This window comes from Silurus aristotelis (genome assembly GCF_946808225.1).
Source record: "Silurus aristotelis genome assembly, chromosome: 2".
NCBI lineage: Eukaryota > Metazoa > Chordata > Actinopteri > Siluriformes > Siluridae > Silurus > Silurus aristotelis.
Window position 1 is genome coordinate 23,975,372 of NC_139575.1, and position 22,624 is coordinate 23,997,995.

Genomic DNA, 22,624 nt, shown 5'->3' on the forward strand with positions numbered 1-22,624 from the left:
ACAAAACAACATTATTATCACTTACTGGTTACTGTTTTGTACGTGAAGTATTTTAATTTGAATTACATTTTAAATGAAACTATTTTTTTCCTTTAAAAATAATTAGAAAAATGTGTTTATACCTTGACATTTCTGAGCCTTTCACATTTTAAATATTAACTTGCCATTACAATTTTACATTTAATTTACTAATTACTGTGAGCTTGCTTTATAAATGTGTATCTATTTACTTATTTATTATTTATACTTATTCATTTGCAGCATGTCCACCATTACATCTGTAAAAGATTTGTAAAGACTTCATGAATCTAGCACATTGCAGACCCATGCTGTAATGGAGCACATTTAATAATGATTTGCAGGACATTTATTACATCTATTTATCTAAAGATTTACATTTTAGATATGCATAGCTAGTAAACTCACATAGTAATATATTTAAACTACTTTGCCAATTTAAGTCTTTAAGTATAGAAAATGTTGTTGATTTTGTTGAATGACTGTTTTTGTTTCTATATACTGTATAAATAATATATGCCAAACTCCACCAGCCTAAACTCTGCAATTAAAATACCACCCTGGGACCCACATTTCACTTGAGATTGTTCTGTACCTGCTAATGGAATTACCAAGAAATTATCAGCAAGGGTGTGAATTTCTTTGGAGAAGATTGAATTTCAGTCTACAAGAAGCCATGGGGCTCTGTCTACCCACGTTTCTCTAGTTTACTTTTTAACCGTAAACAGAGAGATAGCCATTATACTAAACACATATGTCTTAGGTTGGAATAATGAGTGGAGGTTGAGTATAATATGTAAAGCTTTGGTCATGCAACAGGATAAATACAGTTTAAGAATATACATTATTGGGTCAAATGTTAAAATTTCTAATAATAATAAAAAACAAAAAATCTGTGTATATATGTGGCGCTTCCGCATTGTCCATGATCTGAATTACGTGTGTAATTTGTCGAATTGACCGGCTGGGTGAGGTCATGACCAGGAAGCTATAAAAAGCACATGGAGTGGTGCTTTGCGAGTCCGAGGTCGAGAAGCTCATGGAGGAAACCCCTGAAAGCTGAAAGCCCCTCCATCCAGCAAGCTTGACGAGCGCTTTCTGCCACCGGCATCACAGCCTCCATGTCAGGATCTACCATTCTTTCTGGACCTGTACACTGAGCTGTCAATGTCCTGGGCGAAGCCTTTTCTCGGCCCACCCTTTAGCCCCAAAGCGGCGTTATGCTCCAAAAACATGGGGCTGAAAGAACATGGCTATGGGGCGGTGCCCCAGGTTGAAGAGAGGCTAGTTATCGATCTCTTCACGGGTGTTGCATTGTCTCTATGTCGGCACTGATGGGTAAGGCATATGCCTCAGCAGGTCAGACCACCGCATGCCTGCACACCGTGGCGGTGTTGCAGGCGTATTAGGCCGACCTGTTACAAAAGCTGGGCGTAGGGGGGCATCTCAGGAGGCCAGCAGGTGCAGGCCATTACCCGGTCTATGGCCGCCCTAGCCTTGACAGAGAGGCACCTATAGTTTACCCTGTCGAATTGTCCGACAGGGATGGGGCCGTACTGCTGGAAGCCCCCTTACGCTGACTGGCCTATTTGGAGACTTAATCAATGAGGTAGTCGATAGGTTTCAGAAGGCGAAGAAACAGGCGGCGGCTTTACAGCGGTACCTCCCATGCCACTCTTATGGGGCTGCTTGGCCTCAACCCTCAACCCAGCACCTCCCACCGGTAGGTACAAAAACGGAGCGTCGCGACTCGCACTTTCCCTGTCAGGGATTCTGTGCAGCATTTCGGGTCGAAGAATGTGTTTTACTGCACGTCCAGCTTCAGCGTGCTGCCTTTTTCAAGGTCCCTAGAGCTGCACCAGGGCGTAGATCCGGCTCCAGGTGTACCAGAGGTCAGTCTCAAGAGCAGGCTCTGGTCAGAACAAGAAGTAAATACCCAGCCGGTACTTCATAGTTTCCAAAAAGAAAGGTGGGTTTCACCCTATTCTAGATCTAGGTCAGCTGAATCGCTCACTTATGAGACTCAGGTTCAAGATGCTGACACTAAAGCAGGTCGTGTCTCAGATCAGATCCGAGGACTGGTTTGTCCTGGTAGATCTAAAGCAGCGGCCCCCAACCTTTTTTGCACCACGGACCCGTTTAATGTAAGACAATATTTTTATGGACCGTCCTTTAAGGCGTAGCGGATAAATACAACAAAATAAAATTATATGACCGGCATAAAAACTGGTATTTTCTAAATATAATAATAAACGTGAATCCACTGAGGGGGAGTGGTGGCTCCAGTGGTTAAGGCGCTGGGTTGCCGATCGGAAGGTCTGGGGTTCAAGCCCCGGTATCGCCGGGCTGCCACTCTTGGGCCCTTGAGCAAGGCCCTTAACCCTCTATGCTCTGGGGGTCCCTTACGAGGGAAATATCAAGGTCCGTGACGTCGGAGTGACGTGGGGCCGCCTTCCCGTGGGCTCACCACCTGCAGGAGGGACCGTAAGGGACGGTGCTGTGAGGATTGGGCAGCAGTCGAAGGCGGGGGCCTGCTTAGACTGCTGCCTACGGATAAGCGGGAGAAAATGAATGAATAAATGAACGTGAATCCACTGGGTTGCTTTTTGTTAATTTTGCTAGCTTGGAGGTTTCAATTTAGCGGTTATGTATTATGTGTTACCGGCCGGAGCAGCCCCTATAAGAAGGTAGCGTATGTAGGTAGGACATGTGACCGAGTCAAGCATCTTGACATGCATCAAGAGTAAGTCATAGACAGATGTGGCAGAGAGAAATTCATTTTCCAAAATAAAACATCGTTCAGAATCAGATAAAAATTAAAATGAAAATAATGTAAGTAATGTATTATTTCTGTGTGGCCCGTTACCAATTGACCCAGGGGTTGGGGACCACTGATTTAAAGGATGCATACTCTTATGTATCCATCCTCCCTTCTCAGAGGAAGTGCCTGAGGTTTGCTTTTGAGGCCGAAGCTTACCAGTATCGGTTTCTTCCTTTTGGGCTTGCCCTCTCACCCTGCACCTTCACAGTGTGTGGATGTGGCTTTGGTTCCCCTAAGACTATAGGGCATCCGCATCCTAAACTATATCGACGATTGGTTGATCAGAGCAGTTAGCAGTCTGACATTAAGATGTTGTTCTTGCTCATATGAAGGCACTGGGGTTTCCGCTGAATATCAAAAAGAGTGTGCTTTCTCCATTACAGAGAACCACTCTTCATATCAGATTCGACCCTTATGCGATGGTGGCACAGCTATGAGGATTCATCCTCCATTCCAGAGCTCCCTCCATGAGGTGTCGTATCCTGCGAGATGTCCCTTGTTCAATGTGTGGTGTGAGCAGCCTGGTTGGTTCAGTGCTGGAATTCCTTCAAGAACAGTTTGCCAAAGGGTTGGCTCCGTTTTCCGTAAAAGTCTATGTGTCCACCATTTCGGTGTATAATGCCCCCGTGGTGGGGCAAACACTGGGCAGAGACCCGCTGGTGATGCGTTTTCTCTGCGGCACCTCAGCCTCCGGGACGACCTATAGTGCTTGGTTGGGACCTGGCCATTGTGCTGGAGGCTCTATTTGAACCCCTTTTTGAGCAATTAGCCGAGGCTTCTTGAAGGCACCTCACAGTCAAGACTGTGCTTCTGCTGGCTATTTGCTCTCTTAAGAAAGTAGGGGATCTACAGGCCCTCTCAGTGGCCCCCTTCATTCTGGAGTTTACTCCAGGTATGGCCAGTGCCTTCACTGAAAAGGGAACGTCTCTAGGTTACGTGTGTAACCCTAGTTCCCTAAAGGAACGAGATGCTTCGTCTCCATGCCACACTGCTTCCTTCTCCTTACAGAAGCTGGCACCGGCTTCAGTCCATGTGCTTTTTTTCCGCCGTGCCTTCAATTGGACAGTTTACACATATGATTCAAAGCGTGGACAATGTGGAAGCTTTCCCGAAAGCATTGTGACGCAGCGTTTCATTCCCTCAGATAACTAGGGTTACATACAGTATGTAACCTAGAGACATTATATCAGTGGAAAAAATCAGCAAGCATAAGGATCTGAGCTAATTGCCAACTTATGACGGCTAGATAACTGTCAGATCTTTAATAAATATATAAATTAACAAACCAATAAACAAGCATAGTCATATTTCAAGCATATTTTGACTCTATTTATGATACTGATATTGCATTTTATCTTTAGCAAGCCCATGTTAATACACACTCCATTTAACTGAGTTTACATGGGACATCAAAGCACACAAGATGGCAGAGTGAGAGCAATTACAACCCCCTTTTAATTAAATTTGGATCAAAATCAGATTACGAATAAAAAGAAACTTAAATTATATGATGTTATAATAATGTTATAATATTTTATGCCAGGGTACCGACAATTTCGATTTTCTTTTTCGTGGTGGGGAGTTTATACAGTAGGTCTGATGTCAGTTTGCTGTATTTTGAACTCAGTTTTATGACAATGCTGAAACCATGGTGAATCTGTCAAGCAAAACCATAATTATAGTTTTATTTTATTATTTACTAAACTGCTACTTAATGAATAACAAATAATGCTGGATACATTAATGTCTAGTTTCCATTATAGTCAAAGCTCTTTTTTATAAACAGACATCCCTCTTTGAATGCAATCAAGTGTCTATGTATCTTCTGGTCATTTAATTTTTATTAAAGAAGGAGTATATGAAAAATTCAAAAGGATCTTTATTTTAATTTTCTTTTTTAATCTTTTAGAACAAAAAAACAAAATAGTTTCTTCGTGGATGCACGGAAAAAAAAACTCGAGGGGAAACAAAAACAAAAAAGCCCTTGATTTTTGCATGTATAATTGAAGAAGCAATACATCTTTTATTAGGTATGAGCTATTTTACATTTATTTATTTATTTCCGATATCTACAATATTTAACAAAAATCTTTTTAAATTACCGTAATTTAAGTGCACCCAAATATAAGCCGCACCCGCTAAATTTTACAAAGATTTTTATTTTGAACATAAATATGCCGCACCTGTCTATAAGCCGCAGGTGTCTACATTAAAACTAATGAACTTTACACAGGCTTTAATGAAAGACAGTGTCTGTTACACGGCTTGTATCTAAACAGTAGCCTACCAAGAAAGTCATTGTTCACGGTCTTCCTTCTTCCTTTCACAACAATTTCTCTCGGGAGTTTTTCTTTTGGCATCGTTGTGCGTTTAAAAATCACCATCGGTGAAGTTTTTCTCCCGATGCCGTGCAGCTCAGAACACAGGTGAAGTGCGTTTTTCCATGCCCGGTTGTTTTCAGCGTGACGAATGATTCGCATTTCCTGTTGACAGTCCGAGTGAGCGGCAGGTCAAACGTCAGAGGAACATCACCCTTATTTATGATGTGGTGCGGCCCGATTCAGTGGGAGCGCGATTTAATATAAATAATTTCATTGGTTCACCTGAACCCGTTCGGCAATTTCATTGGTCTAATGTTATGGGGTTTAGTTTTTTTTGGCGGCATGATGCTTGTGAAACTGGGAAAAACCCAGGAAAAATCCATATATTAGCCGCTTCGTTGTTTAAACCCCGGTGTTCAAAGCGTAGGAAAGAAGTAGCGGCTTATAGTCCAGAAAATACGGTAGGTCACTTTTCAATTTGTACATGCAATACATGCACGATAAGCAATATTATTTTACACATTAACCATGTTAATGAATAATAAAATAGTTCCTTATTACTATTACTAATATACTAAATATATATTGCATATTGTCTGGGCTCACCTGCTTGTATATAATAGTTCAGTTGTATGAATAAGGGATGTACTGAATTTGTTCTTAATATAATTTTACTCCACATTAAGCGATTACTTTATATGGGAGGAAAACATAACTTTGCACGCTGTCTTCATCATCTGTGTTACAATCGGGGCTTGAACCCAGTTCACTCAAGCGAGAAGTAGACACTCTAGTGCAGAGCCAAACCCTGGATTGAGGACTAAAACACAAATCTTGGAAAATAAAATGCCCAAAAATCATATTTCAAAAGTGAAAAGTTTTAAAATAACAGCAGAGATGGCACAGGTATACCCATCCTTTACTCAAGTAGAAGTACAGATACTCATGTTTTAAACTTTTCGACTTTTTCAAGAAGTTTGGGCTCTGACATGTACTAAAGTAAAAAATAGCCATTACTTCTACCTTTTTTAGTGTCACACTCGTAACTAGACCTCACATAATATTAATATATTGAAATAAAAGAATTTAAATTTTGTTACCTAATGAATGTATCCAGGCTGAGCAACCACCATATAGAACACAAGGATGATAATGATCCGTCTCTGTTCTCAAGTTTACATCACTGTCTCCCTATGGACAAGATATAGGTTGATGGGCTGAAAACAGTGCGCAAATAGAAGAAAAAAATATTGATCATGTCACCAAATAGATTAAAACTAAAGTAATGAGCCTGGAGTGAAAATTAAAGAAGTAGAAAGTACAGATTTTTATGTGAAAAATCTAATGAGTGAAAGTAAAAAGTAAAAAAAATAAAATAAATAGGGAAGTAAAGTACTGATACAAGAAAAATCTACTGAAGTACAGTAACAATGTATTTGTTACTTGCCATCTCTGCATAAAGGATTACATAGCATCAAAAACACAGATTCTTAACACTGAATATATTTTGTTAATAATTGTTTTCTATGGGAGTAGAATGCTTAAGGTGTAAGTTAAAGTGTGAATAGGGTGTAAATTTGGCTTTGTTATGTCATCAGAAATGTCTTCTGCAAGTTGGCAGCCAATGCACATATGTTTGTGTTTTCTGTAGTTTGTTCTAGAGTATTAAAAGAAAATAAAAATAACTGTCCTTTTTCATTTTTCATATTTTCTTTCTAAAATAAAATTGAATGACTAGAAGTTACATAGACAGTAGTCAGAGTCAGAGCTATTGGGAATCTCTTAAATTTAAATGCAAATTCTAAAAACAAATGTATTAAAATTCTATATTAAAATTACAATAAAAAAATATGTTTAGCCATTACTTATTATGGAATAGACTGCTAAATACATCTCTTTGAGCTATAGAGCATCACATTTATTCTAGCTAGGCTTTGCTTCACAATTAAATCATATGCTGTCTTTAAACAGGGGAAATGGGGGAAGGGGAGTGCTGATTATTTCAACGTACATAACCATTACATAAATATTGAAATGAAAAAAGAGCTGTACTAACCAATATGCTGAATTATTCTTTTGTACAATCTTATTATATAAAATTGCATTAAGGCTTACAGGTGTTTCATCGTGTCTTTTCATGGATAGACTATACAGCTTTCATTTAAATAACAAGCCAAACAATGGTGGGGTCTGAAATGTTGTTTTTGAAAGCTGAAAGCTACTAGTTCACATTGAGGGCCACAGTTTTTAGATCAACTCTGAAACATGACTTTAAATCTCATGCATTATATGCTTGTTCAGAAGTGCTGAGGTCATTACCATTTCGCATGGGTTGACTTTGTACTTTTTACTCGCTTTGTGAAAGGACTACATTAGTTTTAACGACGCAAGGATGTTAAAAGTCTGTTTTGCTGATCCTTTAAAGGGCCGAGAGAAAAAGAGATGCTCACTTCAGTTGGACTTGACTAAGAAAAAAAAAAAGGTGGTGCTGACGTCATTTTTGCTGGAAATACACCAAACACAGATGATGTTATTTACCTGTGTGTAGAATGAAAAGACAACCAAGTGTATAGGATCGAAAGAACCAAAGAAGGATAATTTGTGTATTGGTTATAACATATTTCCAACCTTTGTATGTTTAACCATTTGTGTACAGTACTGTGAAAAAGATGGAAAGCCCCGGAAGTAGCAGGTCTGAAAAAATAAGTAAAAAAATAAAAAACATTTTAATTAATTTTCATTAAGAAATAAAACCGTATATTATTTATGAAGGAATATTTACTTTACAGAACGTGTCTTGGACAGTTGCGTAAATATATTCGAATATACAGTATATGGCCTTCAGATATAAAGCACACTTTATACTGTAGCATGCCACACAGTGCACACACAAAAAAATCCCAAGAACCAATATATTAGTACACATATTTCAGTTTTTTCTTTGCATTAATAATATACAGGAGCTTTAGTTTCTTATAGTATTGGTTTAAAATCTTACACTTTGAATTAGATATACTTTATTGATCCCTTGGGGGAAATTATTGCTTTAATGCAGCAGCAGGTTACACAAACTGTAACGCAATAATTTCCCCAAAGGGATCAATAAAGTATATCTAATTCAAAGTGTAAGATTTTAAACCAGTACTATAAGAAACTACATAGTATTTACATATCATGTAAATGCCGCTGAATAAATGTCCTCTCTTGCCCCCCTGAGATGTTTATACCAGCTTCATCTTATGCTGCAAAAGAGCTGTTTAATCTGGCAGAAGCTGCAGCTGATGGATGGACGCAACATGATTGATGCTCTAGTTTGCAGGAGACCTTAGCCACAGACATACAGGATAGGTCATGAAGGCCGTGCCCATGCTGTCTTGTTTCCAATTTAATGCTATCCATGTTGATTGGCAGCGTTCACTCTGACTTAGTGATTCATCTGCCACAAACGGTGCAAATGAGATACAGTCACAGCCAAGACACTTTTTTTATATCAGAAAGCTACTATATATACTATAATATGCTTTTTGACACAATTTAACCCTGTAAATCCTTATTAGCTACTGAACAATTAAATATGGTGATAGATTTGAAGTGATTAATGTCATGACAATGCATCTCCCCATCAGCAAGGCACAGAAAGCTTGCACAAAATATTTTAACAACCAAGAAGCCAGGCTATTTTCTGTAAAATAACCTGATGTGGATGCAGTAGGAAAGGAGAGGTTAGGTCAGAAGCACTCACGCAAGGTCCAGGGATTTTTTTAGAAGATTGGGGATCCTGACCCAAATGGAACCATTGCCCAAACACTTTTCCTCATTTTTGATTTTGTTCAACTTTCTTGCTCTGCGAGGACATTGCTCACCCTCCCTGCTCTGCTACTGATGTTCCTCTGCCTCCTTGCCTTGCTGAGGACATCACCCTTTCACCTTGCTCTGCCAAGTCCTTCCAATGCCACTTCACCTCCTTGCTAAACTGAGGAGGTCATTCTGTCTACTTGCTCTACTAATAACACCTTAACCCCATAAATACAATACAGCTCATGGTGTCACCATGGACATCCTCCTTTCCCCTGTTTCTTGGGGTACAGTGCTTCCCCCTCTGGACTTGCACTATGCACTTCACTCTCTCCTCAGGCTCCACAATGGACATAGCTCCCCCTACTGCATTTAGGGTGGAAATTACTTCATCACCATTGTCTTGATTTCCTGTGTAAAAATGTCTCTTGAATGACTGTCCAGGTCTTCCTGTTGACTTCCTGTTAACAAGGTGTGTGTTGTGCTGAAGTCGCACATCAATGGCTCTGTCCAAATATTTCTAAAAGAGGTGCTGAACTACACTTCCCATCAACCCCTGCAGGGGTTGCACCTGTGTCTAATTTCACCTTGATTAGTTTCCATGTTTTAGCACCTCATTGTCAAGCTGTTGTTGTTTTATGTTAGTGTGTCATTGTATGCACCATAATTTCGCGAATTTTTGGTTCGTTTTTATTGTCTAAGGTAACCAGTTTGCAATTTTTACTTAATATAAAGATTTACACCTTTATATGCCTGTTTTGCAATCTTTGTCAAATTAAATGCTAATTTGTTTTTATGTCAGACATCATGAATGGAGACTAAATGTAAATGTATGTCTTATTTATGTCACTTAACACTATAATTTGATAGTTTATATAAGAAAGCAGCTCAGTATGGGTGGATTCTTTTTCAGCAATGAACCAGCAAGTTGCACAAAAAAAAAAGAATTGTCATATAAAGCAAATTTTCTATTTCTAAAGTATGCTTAAGAAAAGAAGGCAGAAGTATCTGTTGTGGGTTACTGCAGTCATAAAGCAACAATTACATTTTTCTATTCTACTGTATGATATGACTTTCATTATGAACCTGTTTTTTTCTTTTTCTTTTTTTAATCTCTGAGTGCCCTCGTTTTTGCTTTCAGCACATTTCCGCATAATGTTATTAGCATAACTATTCGGCTATTTTTATTTTACAATAATAGTAACACATTACATTTTATAATCACTAAATGGACAGTAGTGAAAATGATTAGTGCCTGGTATTAAGCACTCTTACCCACTTTTGCTTGAACACAAAAAAAAAACTTAAATGGAAAAGGGTGGTTGTAATTGTTAAAATCTATATTGTTTCCAGAGTCTCTGGATGAAAAACGGTCATGACTTAATCCTTGTTGAAGTTCATTTCGAATCTTGGTTAGCAGGTCATTGACTTTTATGATGTGACATTTTTTGTCCATCTACTTTTTCCTCTTCATTTTCTTCATATTTCAATGATTCACAGTACAGCTTTTATGTGGGCCAGTAAAGAATGAATCATGAAGGAAGTGTTGGTGAATTAACTTTTCATGTGAAAACACCTCAGCTTTTACCAGAGCACTAAATGATCCATAATGCACAGGACTTTGGAATGGAAGCTCTTATACTGGGTGATTAATACAGGGCTGTGAAGGAGGGGGAGGGGGGGGGGGGTTGACAGAGAGAGAGAGAGAGACAGAAAATGAATGAGAAATAGCATCTGGCTGCATGCTTGTACTGTTACTGTAGCCAGACAAATGTAAATCTCTTTTATGACACTGGCTCTTAAATAGCTGTCAGTCTGGGGTCTCACACTGGGCAACCTCCTCCGTCCTCGCTGCGTGCTATAATTGAGCCATCTTCCTTCCCCAAAGACTCGTCATCTGCTGCTTGAAACAGATTTAGTTGACACCATCTGTGCATAAATCTCACACAAGAAATAAAAAAACAATAACAGACTCTGATCAGGAGCAGTGAAATTAATTTTACATTAAATCCTTTCTGTCTGTTCAAATTTATGCATAACTTGGCCAAGAGGTCACAAAGATAAAAAACTAAGGTGGTAAAGTTTCGGTGTCCCAAGATTTTATAATTTGGTGAAATTTTTTTTAAATCTAATTCCCTCAGTTGCTGCTTTGATGAAGGCAGTGAAAGTCTGAAAGTCTGACATGTCTATGAATTTACATACCGTATTTTTGGACTATAAGCCGCTACTTTTTTCCCACGTTTTGAACCCTGCGGCTTAAAAAACGAAGTGGCTAATTTATGGATTTTTCCTGGGTTTTTCTCGGTCGCACAAACATCAAGCCAAAAAACTGAGCGACATAACATTCGACCAATGAAATTTCTGAACGGAAACGAAAAGACGCACCTCACCTGTGTTCTGAGCTGCATGGCACCGGGAGAAAAAACTTCCACCGGTGGTGATTTTTAAACACATGACGATGACAAAAGATAAACTCGTGAGATAAATAGTTGGGAAAGGAAGGAGGAAGACAGTAAACAAAGACTTTCTTGGTAGGCTACTGTTTAGATACAAGCCGTTGTAATGAGTTGAGTCTGGGTCAAGGGAGAGCTTGCTAACTTCAGTTGCAACAGATTCATATAAGCACAGACAGGTTTCCAAAACTTGTGCTTTTAAATTTTTCTGGGCAACAGCGTTAGTCAAAGAAACTTAGAAATGAGCATTAGAAAATAATAAGGACATATTCCTCAGTCTTGCACACATGCAGTAATAGCGGAAAAATGCGGCGGCAGGCTATTCCCAAAATGCCGCTCTGCTCTTAAAGGAGCCACAACATATTTCACCCATTACACCGTGTAACAGACACTGTCTTTCGTTAAAGCCTGTGTAAAGTTCATTAGTTTCAGTGTAGACACCTGCGTCTTATAGACAGGTGCGGCGTATTTATGTTCAAAATAAAAATCTTTGTCAAATTCAGTGGGTGCAGCTCATATATGGGTGCGCTTAATAGTCCGGAAATTACAGTAATTAGATGGAGACATTGTCATCATTGAAAAGAGACCACTCCCATCAGGCAACTTTTTATCACAGAATTAAGGGGATTAAGTGTCAGAATAAGTTTTAATCTATAGGGGGTTCCCAAAGCCTCTACACATAGGGAACACAAAAACAGTTTAGCAAAATGTCTTATTATGCTATACATACTGTCTTTCTCTTGAACCCATGTAAAGCATGTGTTCATAGGGCTCAATTTGTGCACAAGAGCAATGTCATGCTAAAACATTGGGTCTACAACTGGGTCTACAATTATATATATATATATATATATATATATATATATATATATATATATATATATATATATATATATATATATATATATATATAGATTATGTCTCTCACAGTGGACATGCACCTACGATGACAATTTCAGACCCCTTCATGATTTCTAAGTGGGAGAACTTGCAAAATAGCAGGGTGTTCAAATACTTATTTTCCTCACTGTATATATATATATATATATATATATATATATATATATATATATATATATATATATATATATATATATATGCGTGCCTGCGTGTGTATAAAGAGAGATAGAGATATCCATAGATAGATATACAGATACAACACAATACAACACAATACAACTTACATCCTTGCAAAATACAATAAAACACACAACTGTGGTGGCAGCATCATGCTTTAAGGGGCTTGTATACAGTATACTGTATATAATGACTATTTTATGAATCCATTTGTTTATGTTATATGCAGATACCCTTGCCTATTCTCTGCCAGCCACATTAAAAAACAAAGGCACCATGTGGTCTCTCAGAACCAATGCTTTTTCAATCAACTTTTGTTCCCATGTAGTGAAAAACCAGACAGTCCAGGTGATGAGGCCACATCTGTTGAGCTCCACATGTCCACTCTAACATTTTCAAGATCATAGCTTTAGGGTGAACATTGTGCTTCTTGATCCAGGAGTCACCAGGTTCTGACCAACTTGTAATAAATGTCTTGATTTGTCATGTTTAATTTCTAATTTGGCTCTGATTTTATGTTTGTTGAGTACTGAACCACCAGGATAATAAAAGTACATACAACTGTGCCATGTAGAGTTCCCAGCCCATCAGGTGCAATGTGGTAGTTATATGGATTTATGCAGGAATGCCAGATTTGGGTTACAACAGTGCAACAGGGGAGCTAGGAGCAACAACAGACTCTGTAAACAAGCTGGAAGAAATGTGTTTTGCTACTAGAAAATATTTACACTGTGGTAGAACATAGAGGAAACTCGAAACATAAATTCTTCGCACTCGAAGGCACAGGATTTTTTGCTTGTTTTATGTCCCTGGGCATAGTAAAAACAGTTAGCCCACTAGTACCGGGTAAATGCTCCCTAATTTCAAAGAGTAAAATTTTTGTTGTGGTGTTAAGTCTCTAAAGATTTTTTTTCTTTCCTCTTATGTATTTCCTTAAATTACCAAAAAAAGATCTGATTAGGGCACCAAAACTAGCAAGTAATGACTTTTTTAGGAAATCCACAGCAATGCATTAATAATAAGCAGTGTATGTGTGTGTGCATGCTCCTGCTAAAGTTTAAATGCCCTGAAATAGCATTTGCATTTATATAGTTTTTTTTCACCTGTAGTGTTAGCCACCATGCCATGTGTCTGCCTGGTGAGCAGCTATTAATCACCATTAATATTTTCCTGTGGAAATTTGAGATTAAGGCAATAATCCAATGAAGGAATACGGCTTCTTCATTTTTATCTCACAATCTATGGCTTCAAAAGTCACTGTTTACTGAGAGGGGAAAAACCCTGCAGTCTTACATGAGCTGCCTTTAAATGCAATATGGATGGGTTTGAATTTGATCCGTATCCACACAATTCTGCACCTGAATTTTCACATTTTTATATACGATGAGACAGATGGGGTTCCATTTTTGAAAAATCTATTTTGTGAAAGCTGGTGCTAGTGACTCATTTACAAATAATTCTAAAACCTTAAATCCCTGATATATTGTGGTCAGTCTGAATCTTGATTCTGATTGCCTGGAAGGTGTGTGTTCAAACATGTGTGCTTAACATACAGGTAGTTTTGGCCAGTTTAATCATCTTTCTAAATTAAGGTGCTGCTTTATAAGCAAACTTAACAGTTCCATACACACTGTGGATGATTTATTTTCATGTCATTTAACATGTATGTGATTTTTATAAATAGCCATAGGTAATGATAAAGGTAATGCTATAATGCAAAATATAATGTAAAAGGCAGAAGCAATTAACACCAACAGCTGCATTATTAGCAGAGATGCAGCACTGATGCACATAGTCCACACACACAAAAACTCTCTCTCTCTGTCATAACTATTTATTAAAAATACATAAAATAATATACAAATTTGAAACAAAGATGGTTATACAAAACAAGCCAACATAGCAGAATAGCCATTGGAGCTGTACTGTCATTTGCTACTTACTTATCATTTACTCAGTCTCTATTCTAACAAATTTGAACCTGATGCCTAAACATTGTATTAAAGGTTAGCCAACCTCTTAAAGTCAAACAATTCAAAGTCAAAAGGTTAGACCGAGAAGACGGTTCAGTGACTCTTATGATAAAACAACGTCCTTTTCCCTTGCTGCCTTTTGGGAGCCGGCGCCGAATGCAGGAGACAAACAGGACCCTGACACTTCCGTTTAATTAACCTAATTAGCATAGCATTATGGTGTGACCGGACAGTAGTGTGACAGGTCTAGGGAGGAAAGTGTAACAGTGACCTTTTTTCAGACACCACCAGCTGTCAGCAATTACAGGCGGCCGTGATAAAGCCTTCCGCTCTCTCACTTCTACTGCCACTCTCACTTCACATCCATTCGTTCAGCTAATGCTACAAGAAACCGCAATATTTGACAGATTGCAAGAAGTTTTAATAAGGTTCTCATATAACTCACTTCACACAATGGTTCAAGTTATACAACAATAAACAAACAAGACAACATCAATGTTTCAACAAAAAAAAAAGAAATGTTGCAACTGTGATGTAGCGACGTTTGTTTGACCCTAGCTGTATGAACACAAACAAGTACAGTATTGTAGCTAGCTGGCCATCTGACTTGTTTTTGTGCATTTCCAATGAAGTTGCTGCAAGTAAATTTTGGTTCTCCCTATATTTCTCATCTGCAGCTGATGAACTTTTTTATACATCAAGCCAAAAGTTAGATTCCTAAAGAGGATTGTTTGATGATATCACAGGTTTTGAATTAGTTGAACAGTTTAAAACTTAGAAATGTAATTTTCTCCAACTAACACAGACGTGCAGAGCGATACAAACAGTAAAATGTCCCGGTGTGGTTATAGGAAAATAAGCCCTCCTGGGAAGCTGTTTAACTAATAAAATTTGTGGATCAGAACTAACTGCTGTATAATAGTCATTATATAGGAACGCATGCCCCAGTTTCTTGCCTACATATTCAAGATTCAGCACCATTCTGTTTTATAGGCTTTTGGCTTGCTTAAATTCAATCATGAGACTAAATGTAAATGTACTTTTCACCGCGAGTTAGGGGTTTGCCGTGACGCAGAGGCAAACGCAGCAACAAATTGATTCGCACAAACCCATCACCAAAGTAGTGTTTAAACAAAAATGACTTAGCACTAATGAAGCAGGGATTTAAACTGAAACAGAGCAGTGAATGCCTTGTGTTTGTTTGTCTTGTCGAACAATAGTGGGAACTGATCATTTATTTTTCTGTGTTGGCAGGTACATCGGTAATGAAAGTGATGGCCTCAGATGCAGATGACCCGACCTATGGGAGCAGTGCCAGGATAGTGTACAGCGTTTTGGAGGGTGAAAGGTTCTTTTCTGTTGATAGACAGACTGGTAAGACATAGAAATTAAACACATTTCAGGTATTTCCTCTGGGTGGCATTCAGTGCAGCTTTTTTTTTTTTTGGTTTAATCTGACATGTACGTTTTTATACTCCCCATTTTATAATGCACAGCATTAAGAATTAAATGCAGGACATATTCACCAAGGATTTTCTTTGAAAGTGTCTCAGAATATAAATGCTAAGAGTGCAGTCTGTCACACAGAGAATATGATAACCAGAAATGAGCCCACTTTCATTAAATCTACATTATGCTATTCAGGCAATGCTTTTCTTTACTTTCACTTCTCACAGCTTATTTTAAATGTATAGTAATAAACATTCAAAGCCAGATTCCCAGATGTAACTGTCTTCATCTGTCATCTGAGACATAAATGATAACCAGAATACAGCCCACTACCATTAAGTCTGTCACTCAGATATCCTTAGTGGGAGTTTTCAGGTTGAAGGCTAAGGATATAATAGGTCTAAATTAGTGCCGGTGGGAATTCTTGGACAAAAAGCCTTCGCCGATATCAGCTTCCATCTATTCCATAAATTGAAACTGCAGCCTCAGCTTACAGAGTTTTTTGGACAGAGAAGAAGGAAAGATTATGATTAAGTCAGAGAGGTTGCACATAAAATGTAGTTGTAGCATTTTATGATGTTTTCAGCTAACATAAAAAACATTAAAAAAAACAAAGACAATGAAAACCTGTAGATCGATTTGTGTCTTATCTGCCGATATTTTTGTGGGCTTTTTCCATTCTGTAACTCCATTATGAAATCCTTCCAGCCCAACTGAAAACTCGTTTTCTCCAGTGTCATGTACTGTAGTCCAGCTCAGGAAATTCCTCTCAGCGATATTGTCAAACATCTAAGTTTTTGTCTATCACGAGCTTATGATTATTGCCTGAGTGAGAAAGATAGTTATGTAACTGGTATTACCTGGATTACATTATTGTGCACCTTATATACATTAAGAGCATTTGGCAGACACCCTTATTCAGAGTGACTTACATTTATGTACAAACCTGATTCCAAAAAAGTTGGGACACTGTACAAATTGTGAATAAAAAAGGAATTCAATCTTTTACAAATCTCATAAACTTATATTTTATTCACAAAAGAATACAGTGGGGCAAAAAAGTATTTAGTCAGCCACCAATTGTGCAAGTTCTCCCACTTAGGTACATCATAGGTACACTTCAACTATGAGAGACAAAATGATAAAAAAAAAAAAGACAGATTTTTAAAGAATTTATTTGCAAATTATGGTGGAAAATAAGTATTTGGTCACCCACAAAAAAAGCAAGATTTCTGGCTCGCACAGACCTGTAACTTCTTCTTTAAGAGGCTCCTCTGTCCTCCACTTGTTAGCTGTATTAATGGCACCTGTTTGAAATCGATATCAGTATAAAAGACACCTGTCCATAACCTCAGACAGTCAGACTCCAAACTTCACTATGGCCAAGACCAAAGAGCTGTCAAAGGACTCCAGAAACAAAATTGTAGACCTGCACCAGGCTGAAAAGACTTAATCTGAAATAGGTAAGCAGCTTGGTGTGAAGAAATCAACCCGGGGGGGCAATTATTAGAAAATGGAAGACAATTTCCCTCGATCTGGGGCTCCACGCAAGATCTCACCCCGTGGGGTCAAAATGATCACAAGAACGACGAGCAAAAATCCCAGAACCACACGGGGGGACCTAGTAAATGACCTGCAGAGAGCTGGGACCAAAGTAGAAAAGTCTACGATCAGTAACACACTACGCCACCTGGGACTCAAATCCTGCAGTGCCAGACGTGTCCCCCTGCTTAAGCCAGTACATGTCCGGGCCCATCTGAAGTTTGCTAGAGAGCATTTGGATGATTTAGAAGAGGATTGGAAGAATGTCATATGGTCAGATGAAACCAAAATAGAACTTCTTGGTAAAAACTCAACTTGTCGTGTTTGGAGGAGAAAGAATGCTGAGTTGCATCCAAAGAACACCATACCTACTCTGAAGCATGGGGGTGGAAACATCATGCTTTGGGTCTGTTTTTCTGCAAAGGGACCAGGACGACCGATCGACCGATTCGTAAAGGAAAAAATGAATGGGGCCATGTATCGTGAGATTTTGAGTGAAAACCTCCTTCCATTAGCAAGGGCATTGAAGATAAAACATGGCTGGGTCTTTCAGCATGACAATTTTAAGGTTATAACATTTTAAGGTCCTGGAGTGGCCTAGACAGTCTCCAAATCTCAACCCCATAGAAAATCTTTGGAGGGAGTTAAAAATCCGTGTTGCCCAGCGACATCCCCGAATCATAACTGCTCTAGAGGAGATCTGCACGGAGGAATGTGCCAGACTACCAGCTGTCAGGGATTCACCCTGCCACGTCCCCCTCTGTAGCTGTCAGGGATTCACCCTGCCACGCCCCCGTCTGTAGCTGTCAGAGATCCACCCTGCCACGCCCCCCTCGATAGCAGTCACGCTGCTTCCCAAGATTACCGACAGCTGTGGCTCATGAAAGATCAGACTACATAAACTCACGTTCTTGAGTCACAGGCTGTCGGTCGTTGTATTGTCATGCAGGTAAATCGCGTGGCTGCTCAAACGCCGGGATTCACCGCTGGCTATTTCTCCGAACTCCATTTCCTTATTGAAGTACTCATTGCCGAAAGCTTTACTTGCATTGGGATTAGGCGTTTGACATTCGCGCTCATAGTGGATACTTCGTTACGAGCGGATGTCTGGGTTTGCTTTTGTTTTCATTGGTGTATGAGTGTTTTGTTTTTTGCACCTCAATAAAGAACATGATTGGACTTTATCTGCTTCCGCGTCTGCAGCCTGACAGAACGACCGACCTATACTGAACGCGGATTCGCCATTCCGCGATTCCGACCGCGACGGATCGGCAGCTGAACCCGGCTTCGGATTTCCTCCGGAAGCTCAGTGCCGCTCCTCGCGGATCAGATCCACAGAAGCCGGATCATGAGAGCGCGGCTGCGCCACGCCCCTCAGAGAGCGCGAGGGGATTACCGGCTCGTTACTCGGGGAAAAAAGACGAATTAGGCGGATTTCTGCAAGGCATCGGCGAGTATGTGGCTGTTAACATTTCCCGGTTTCCTTCCGAACGAGCCAAGATTGCCCTCTGTATTTCCCTCCTGTCTGGTGAAGTTCTTGCCAAAGCCAGCTCACTATGGAGCGCCAAAGGGGGCAAATTCGGCTCACTCGCCGAATTCAGCGGGCTGCTTCTGGGGAAGTTGGGGATAGAGGTGGTTGATCTCCACTACAGTTCCCTTGAGGAGGAAGGTGCTCCATTCCAAGGTTCTCAAGAGCACGTGGCTCCGTGCCGGATTTCCCATGAGCCTGCAGCTCAGCCCCAATGTTTTAATGAAAGGGCTGCTTCATCTCAGGGTCTCTACCAGCGTGCTGCTGTGTTCCGGGGTTCTCGTGGACGCAGCACACCATCTCCGGGCGTCGGCGAGCACACCATGCCGTCACAGAGCTTCTACAGGCGTGCCGCTCTGTTCCGAGGTTCCCGTGGGCGTGCCACGCCGCCACAGTGTCTCCAGGAGCGTGCTTTCCCGCCACAGAGTCTTCACGAGAGCGCCGCGCCGCCACAGAGTCTTCACGAGAGCGCCGCGCCGCCACAGAGTCTTCACGAGAGCGCCGCGCCGCCACAGAGTCTTCACGAGAGCGCCGCGCCGCCACCTCCGGTCACAGAAGGCGAAGTGACTCCTCCGAGTCCCTCTCCAAACGACGCCACATCCCAGAGCCCCTTCCAAGGCGACATGCCCACGAAAAGCTCGGCTCCGCCTCAGGACCTCCAAGAGAGCTCCGCCCAGCTCCAGGTCCCTCCAGAGAGCTCCGCCCAGCTCCAGGTCCCTCCAGAGAGCTCCGCCCAGCTCCAGGTCCCTCCAGAGAGCTCCGCCCAGCTCCAGGTCCCTCCAGAGAGCTCCGCCCAGCTCCTGGCTCCTCCAGAGGGCACGACTCCGCTCCAGGCTCCTCCCGAGAGCTCGTCTCCGCCTCCGAGCGACCCCACGAGCTCGTCTCCGCTTCAGTGTCCCAAAGAGAGCTCCACTGATGTCGTGGACCTCCAGGCGAGCCCTTCTCTGCTCGTGGATCTCCAGGCAGGCTTACCTCATTTCCAGGCTGCCCAGTAGACTCCGATCTGCTCCTAAGGGTCCCAAGGAGCGCCCCTACGCCCAGGGGTTTCCCTGTGCACTCACCCCGGCTCCAGGACTGCGAAAGGGAAGTTGAACCGCTGCCCCCGGGTTCCACCGACGGCGACGGCTCACCCCACAGTCCCGCATAAGGCGACGGCTCGTCTCCAGCGCCCGCAGAAGGCGACGGCTCGCCCCCGGGCTCCGCAGAAGGTGACGGCTCGCCCCCGGGCTCCGCAGAAGGCGACGGCTCGCCCCCGGGTCCTCTTCAGGGCGAAGGATCGCCCCCGGGTCCTCTTCAGGGCGAAGGATCCCATCCAGGCTTTACGCAGGGCGAAGGATCGCATCCAGGCTTTACGCAGGGCGAAGGATCGCATCCAGGCTTTACGCAGGGCGAAGGATCGCATCCAGGCTTTACGCAGGGCGAAGGATCGCATCCAAGCTCCATGCAGGGCGAAGGATCGCATCCAAGCTCCACAGAGGGCGACGTCTCGCCCCCAGGTCCTCTTCAGGACGACGGATCGCCCACAGGATCCCCGCATGGCGACGTCGGTCCTCCAGGTCCCTCTGACGGCGACGTCGGTCCTCCAGGTCCCTCTGACGGCGACGTCGGTCCTCCAGGTCCCTCAGAGGGTGGTACGACGTTCCTGGTCTCCGCCCGGGACGTCCTCCACTCCCCGGTCATTGTCATGGTTGGCGTCCAGTTCCGGTTCCCCGCCATGGAGATCACTCCGGCTTCAATCCCCGCCAGGGGCTTTACTCAGCCTCCCGTCAGCACCGAGGGCGTGGCTCCGTTCCGGATCCTCCTGCAAGGTGTTGTTCCATGCCGGCTCTCCGCAGAGGATGTTCACCAGGCCTCCGTTGCTCCCAGGCGTCTAAGGAGGCCTTCCTCGGAGTGCCCTGGCCCGCCTGGCATAGGTGGGTTTTGGGGCGTCAGGTGTCGCCCCTGGATGGGGGGGTACTGTCAGGGATTCACCCTGCCACGCCCCCCTCTGTAGCTGTCAGGGATTCACCCTGCCACGCCCCCGTCTGTAGCTGTCAGAGATCCACCCTGCCACGCCCCCCTCGATAGCAGTCACGCTGCTTCCCAAGATTACCGACAGCTGTGGCTCATGAAAGATCAGACTACATAAACTCACGTTCTTGAGTCACAGGCTGTCGGTCGTTGTATTGTCATGCAGGTAAATCGCGTGGCTGCTCAAACGCCGGGATTCACCGCTGGCTATTTCTCCGAACTCCATTTCCTTATTGAAGTACTCATTGCCGAAAGCTTTACTTGCATTGGGATTAGGCGTTTGACATTCGCGCTCATAGTGGATACTTCGTTACGAGCGGATGTCTGGGTTTGCTTCTGTTTTCATTGGTGTATGAGTGTTTTGTTTTTTGCACCTCAATAAAGAAGATGATTGGACTTTATCTGCTTCCGCGTCTGCAGCCTGACACCAGCAACAGTGTGTAAAAACCTTGTGGAGACTTACAGAAAATGTTTGATCTCTGTCATTGCCAAAAAGGTGTATATAACAAAGTATTGAGATGAACTTTTGGTATTGACCAAATACTTATTTTCCACAATAATTTGCAAATAAATTCTATAAAAATGAGACAATGCGATTTTTCTTTTTTTTCTCATTTTGTCTCTCATAGTTGAAGTGTACCTATGATGAAAATTACAAGTGTACCTATGATGAAAATGACAATTAATCATCTTTTTAAGTGGGAGAACTTGCACAATTGGTGGCTGACTAAATACTTTTTTGCCCCACTGTAGATAACATATCAAATGTTGAAAGTGAGACATTTTGAAATGTCATGCCAAATATTAGCTCATTTTGGATTTCATGAGAGCTACACATTCCAAAAAAGTTGGGACAGGTAGCAAAAAGAGGCCGGAAAAGTTAAATGTACATAAAAGGGACAGCTGGAGGACCAATTTGCAACTTATTAGGTCAACTGGCAACATGATTGGGTATAAAAAGAGCCTCTCAGAGTGGCAGTGTCTCTTAGAAGTCAAGATGGGCAGAGGATCAGCAATTCCCACAATGCTGCAGCAAAAAATAGTGGAGCAATATCAGAAAGGAGTTTATCAGAGAAAAATTGCAAAGAGTTTGAAGTTATCATCATCTACAGTTCATAATATCATCCAAAGATTATATAGGTAAAAAAAGAAGCCATATCTAAACATGTTCTAGAAGCTGTAGGATAAAAAGTAGCTTATTTGTGTATAAGTAAACATAACCCATAGGAAAGTCCCATAAGTCCTATAAAAATCAATAACAACAAGAGCCCCACCTATCGTAGGCAAAAACAACACACAGACACAGTAGGAATCATGAAGTCCCAACTAACTTCGGAGGCAACTCGGTCTGGAAGGACAAGAAATTTCCGACAAAGCACAGGCATTTTCTCTGGGCCATGGCTCATTTAAAATGGATTGTGGCAAAGTGGAAAACTGTTCTGTCAGACGAATCAAAATTTTAAGTTCTTTTTGGAACACTGGGACGCCATGTCATCCGGACTAAAGAGGATAAGGACAACCCAAGTTGTTATCAGCGCTCAGTTCAGAAGCCTGCATCTCTGATGGTATGGGGTTGCATAAGTGCATGTGGCATGGGCAGCTTACACATCTGGAAAAGCACCATCAATGCTGAAAGG

General features: G+C 41.5%; 2 protein-coding genes across 6 annotated transcripts in view; both read left to right on the top strand.

Annotated features, from left to right (window-relative positions):
• The window catches only part of LOC310720344 (uncharacterized protein), a 388,245-nt gene that overhangs the window by 183,954 nt on the left and 181,667 nt on the right, over positions 1 to 22,624 (top strand). The window lies entirely within an intron of this gene.
• The window catches only part of cdh22 (cadherin 22), a 246,472-nt gene that overhangs the window by 147,392 nt on the left and 76,456 nt on the right, over positions 1 to 22,624 (top strand). For all 5 annotated transcript variants that reach the window (XM_083529723.1, XM_083529724.1, XM_083529726.1 and 2 more), the window contains one exon: positions 15,713 to 15,832. In XM_083529723.1, coding sequence (XP_083385849.1) covers positions 15,713 to 15,832 — 120 coding nt within the window. The remainder of the gene's footprint in view (positions 1 to 15,712; positions 15,833 to 22,624) is intronic.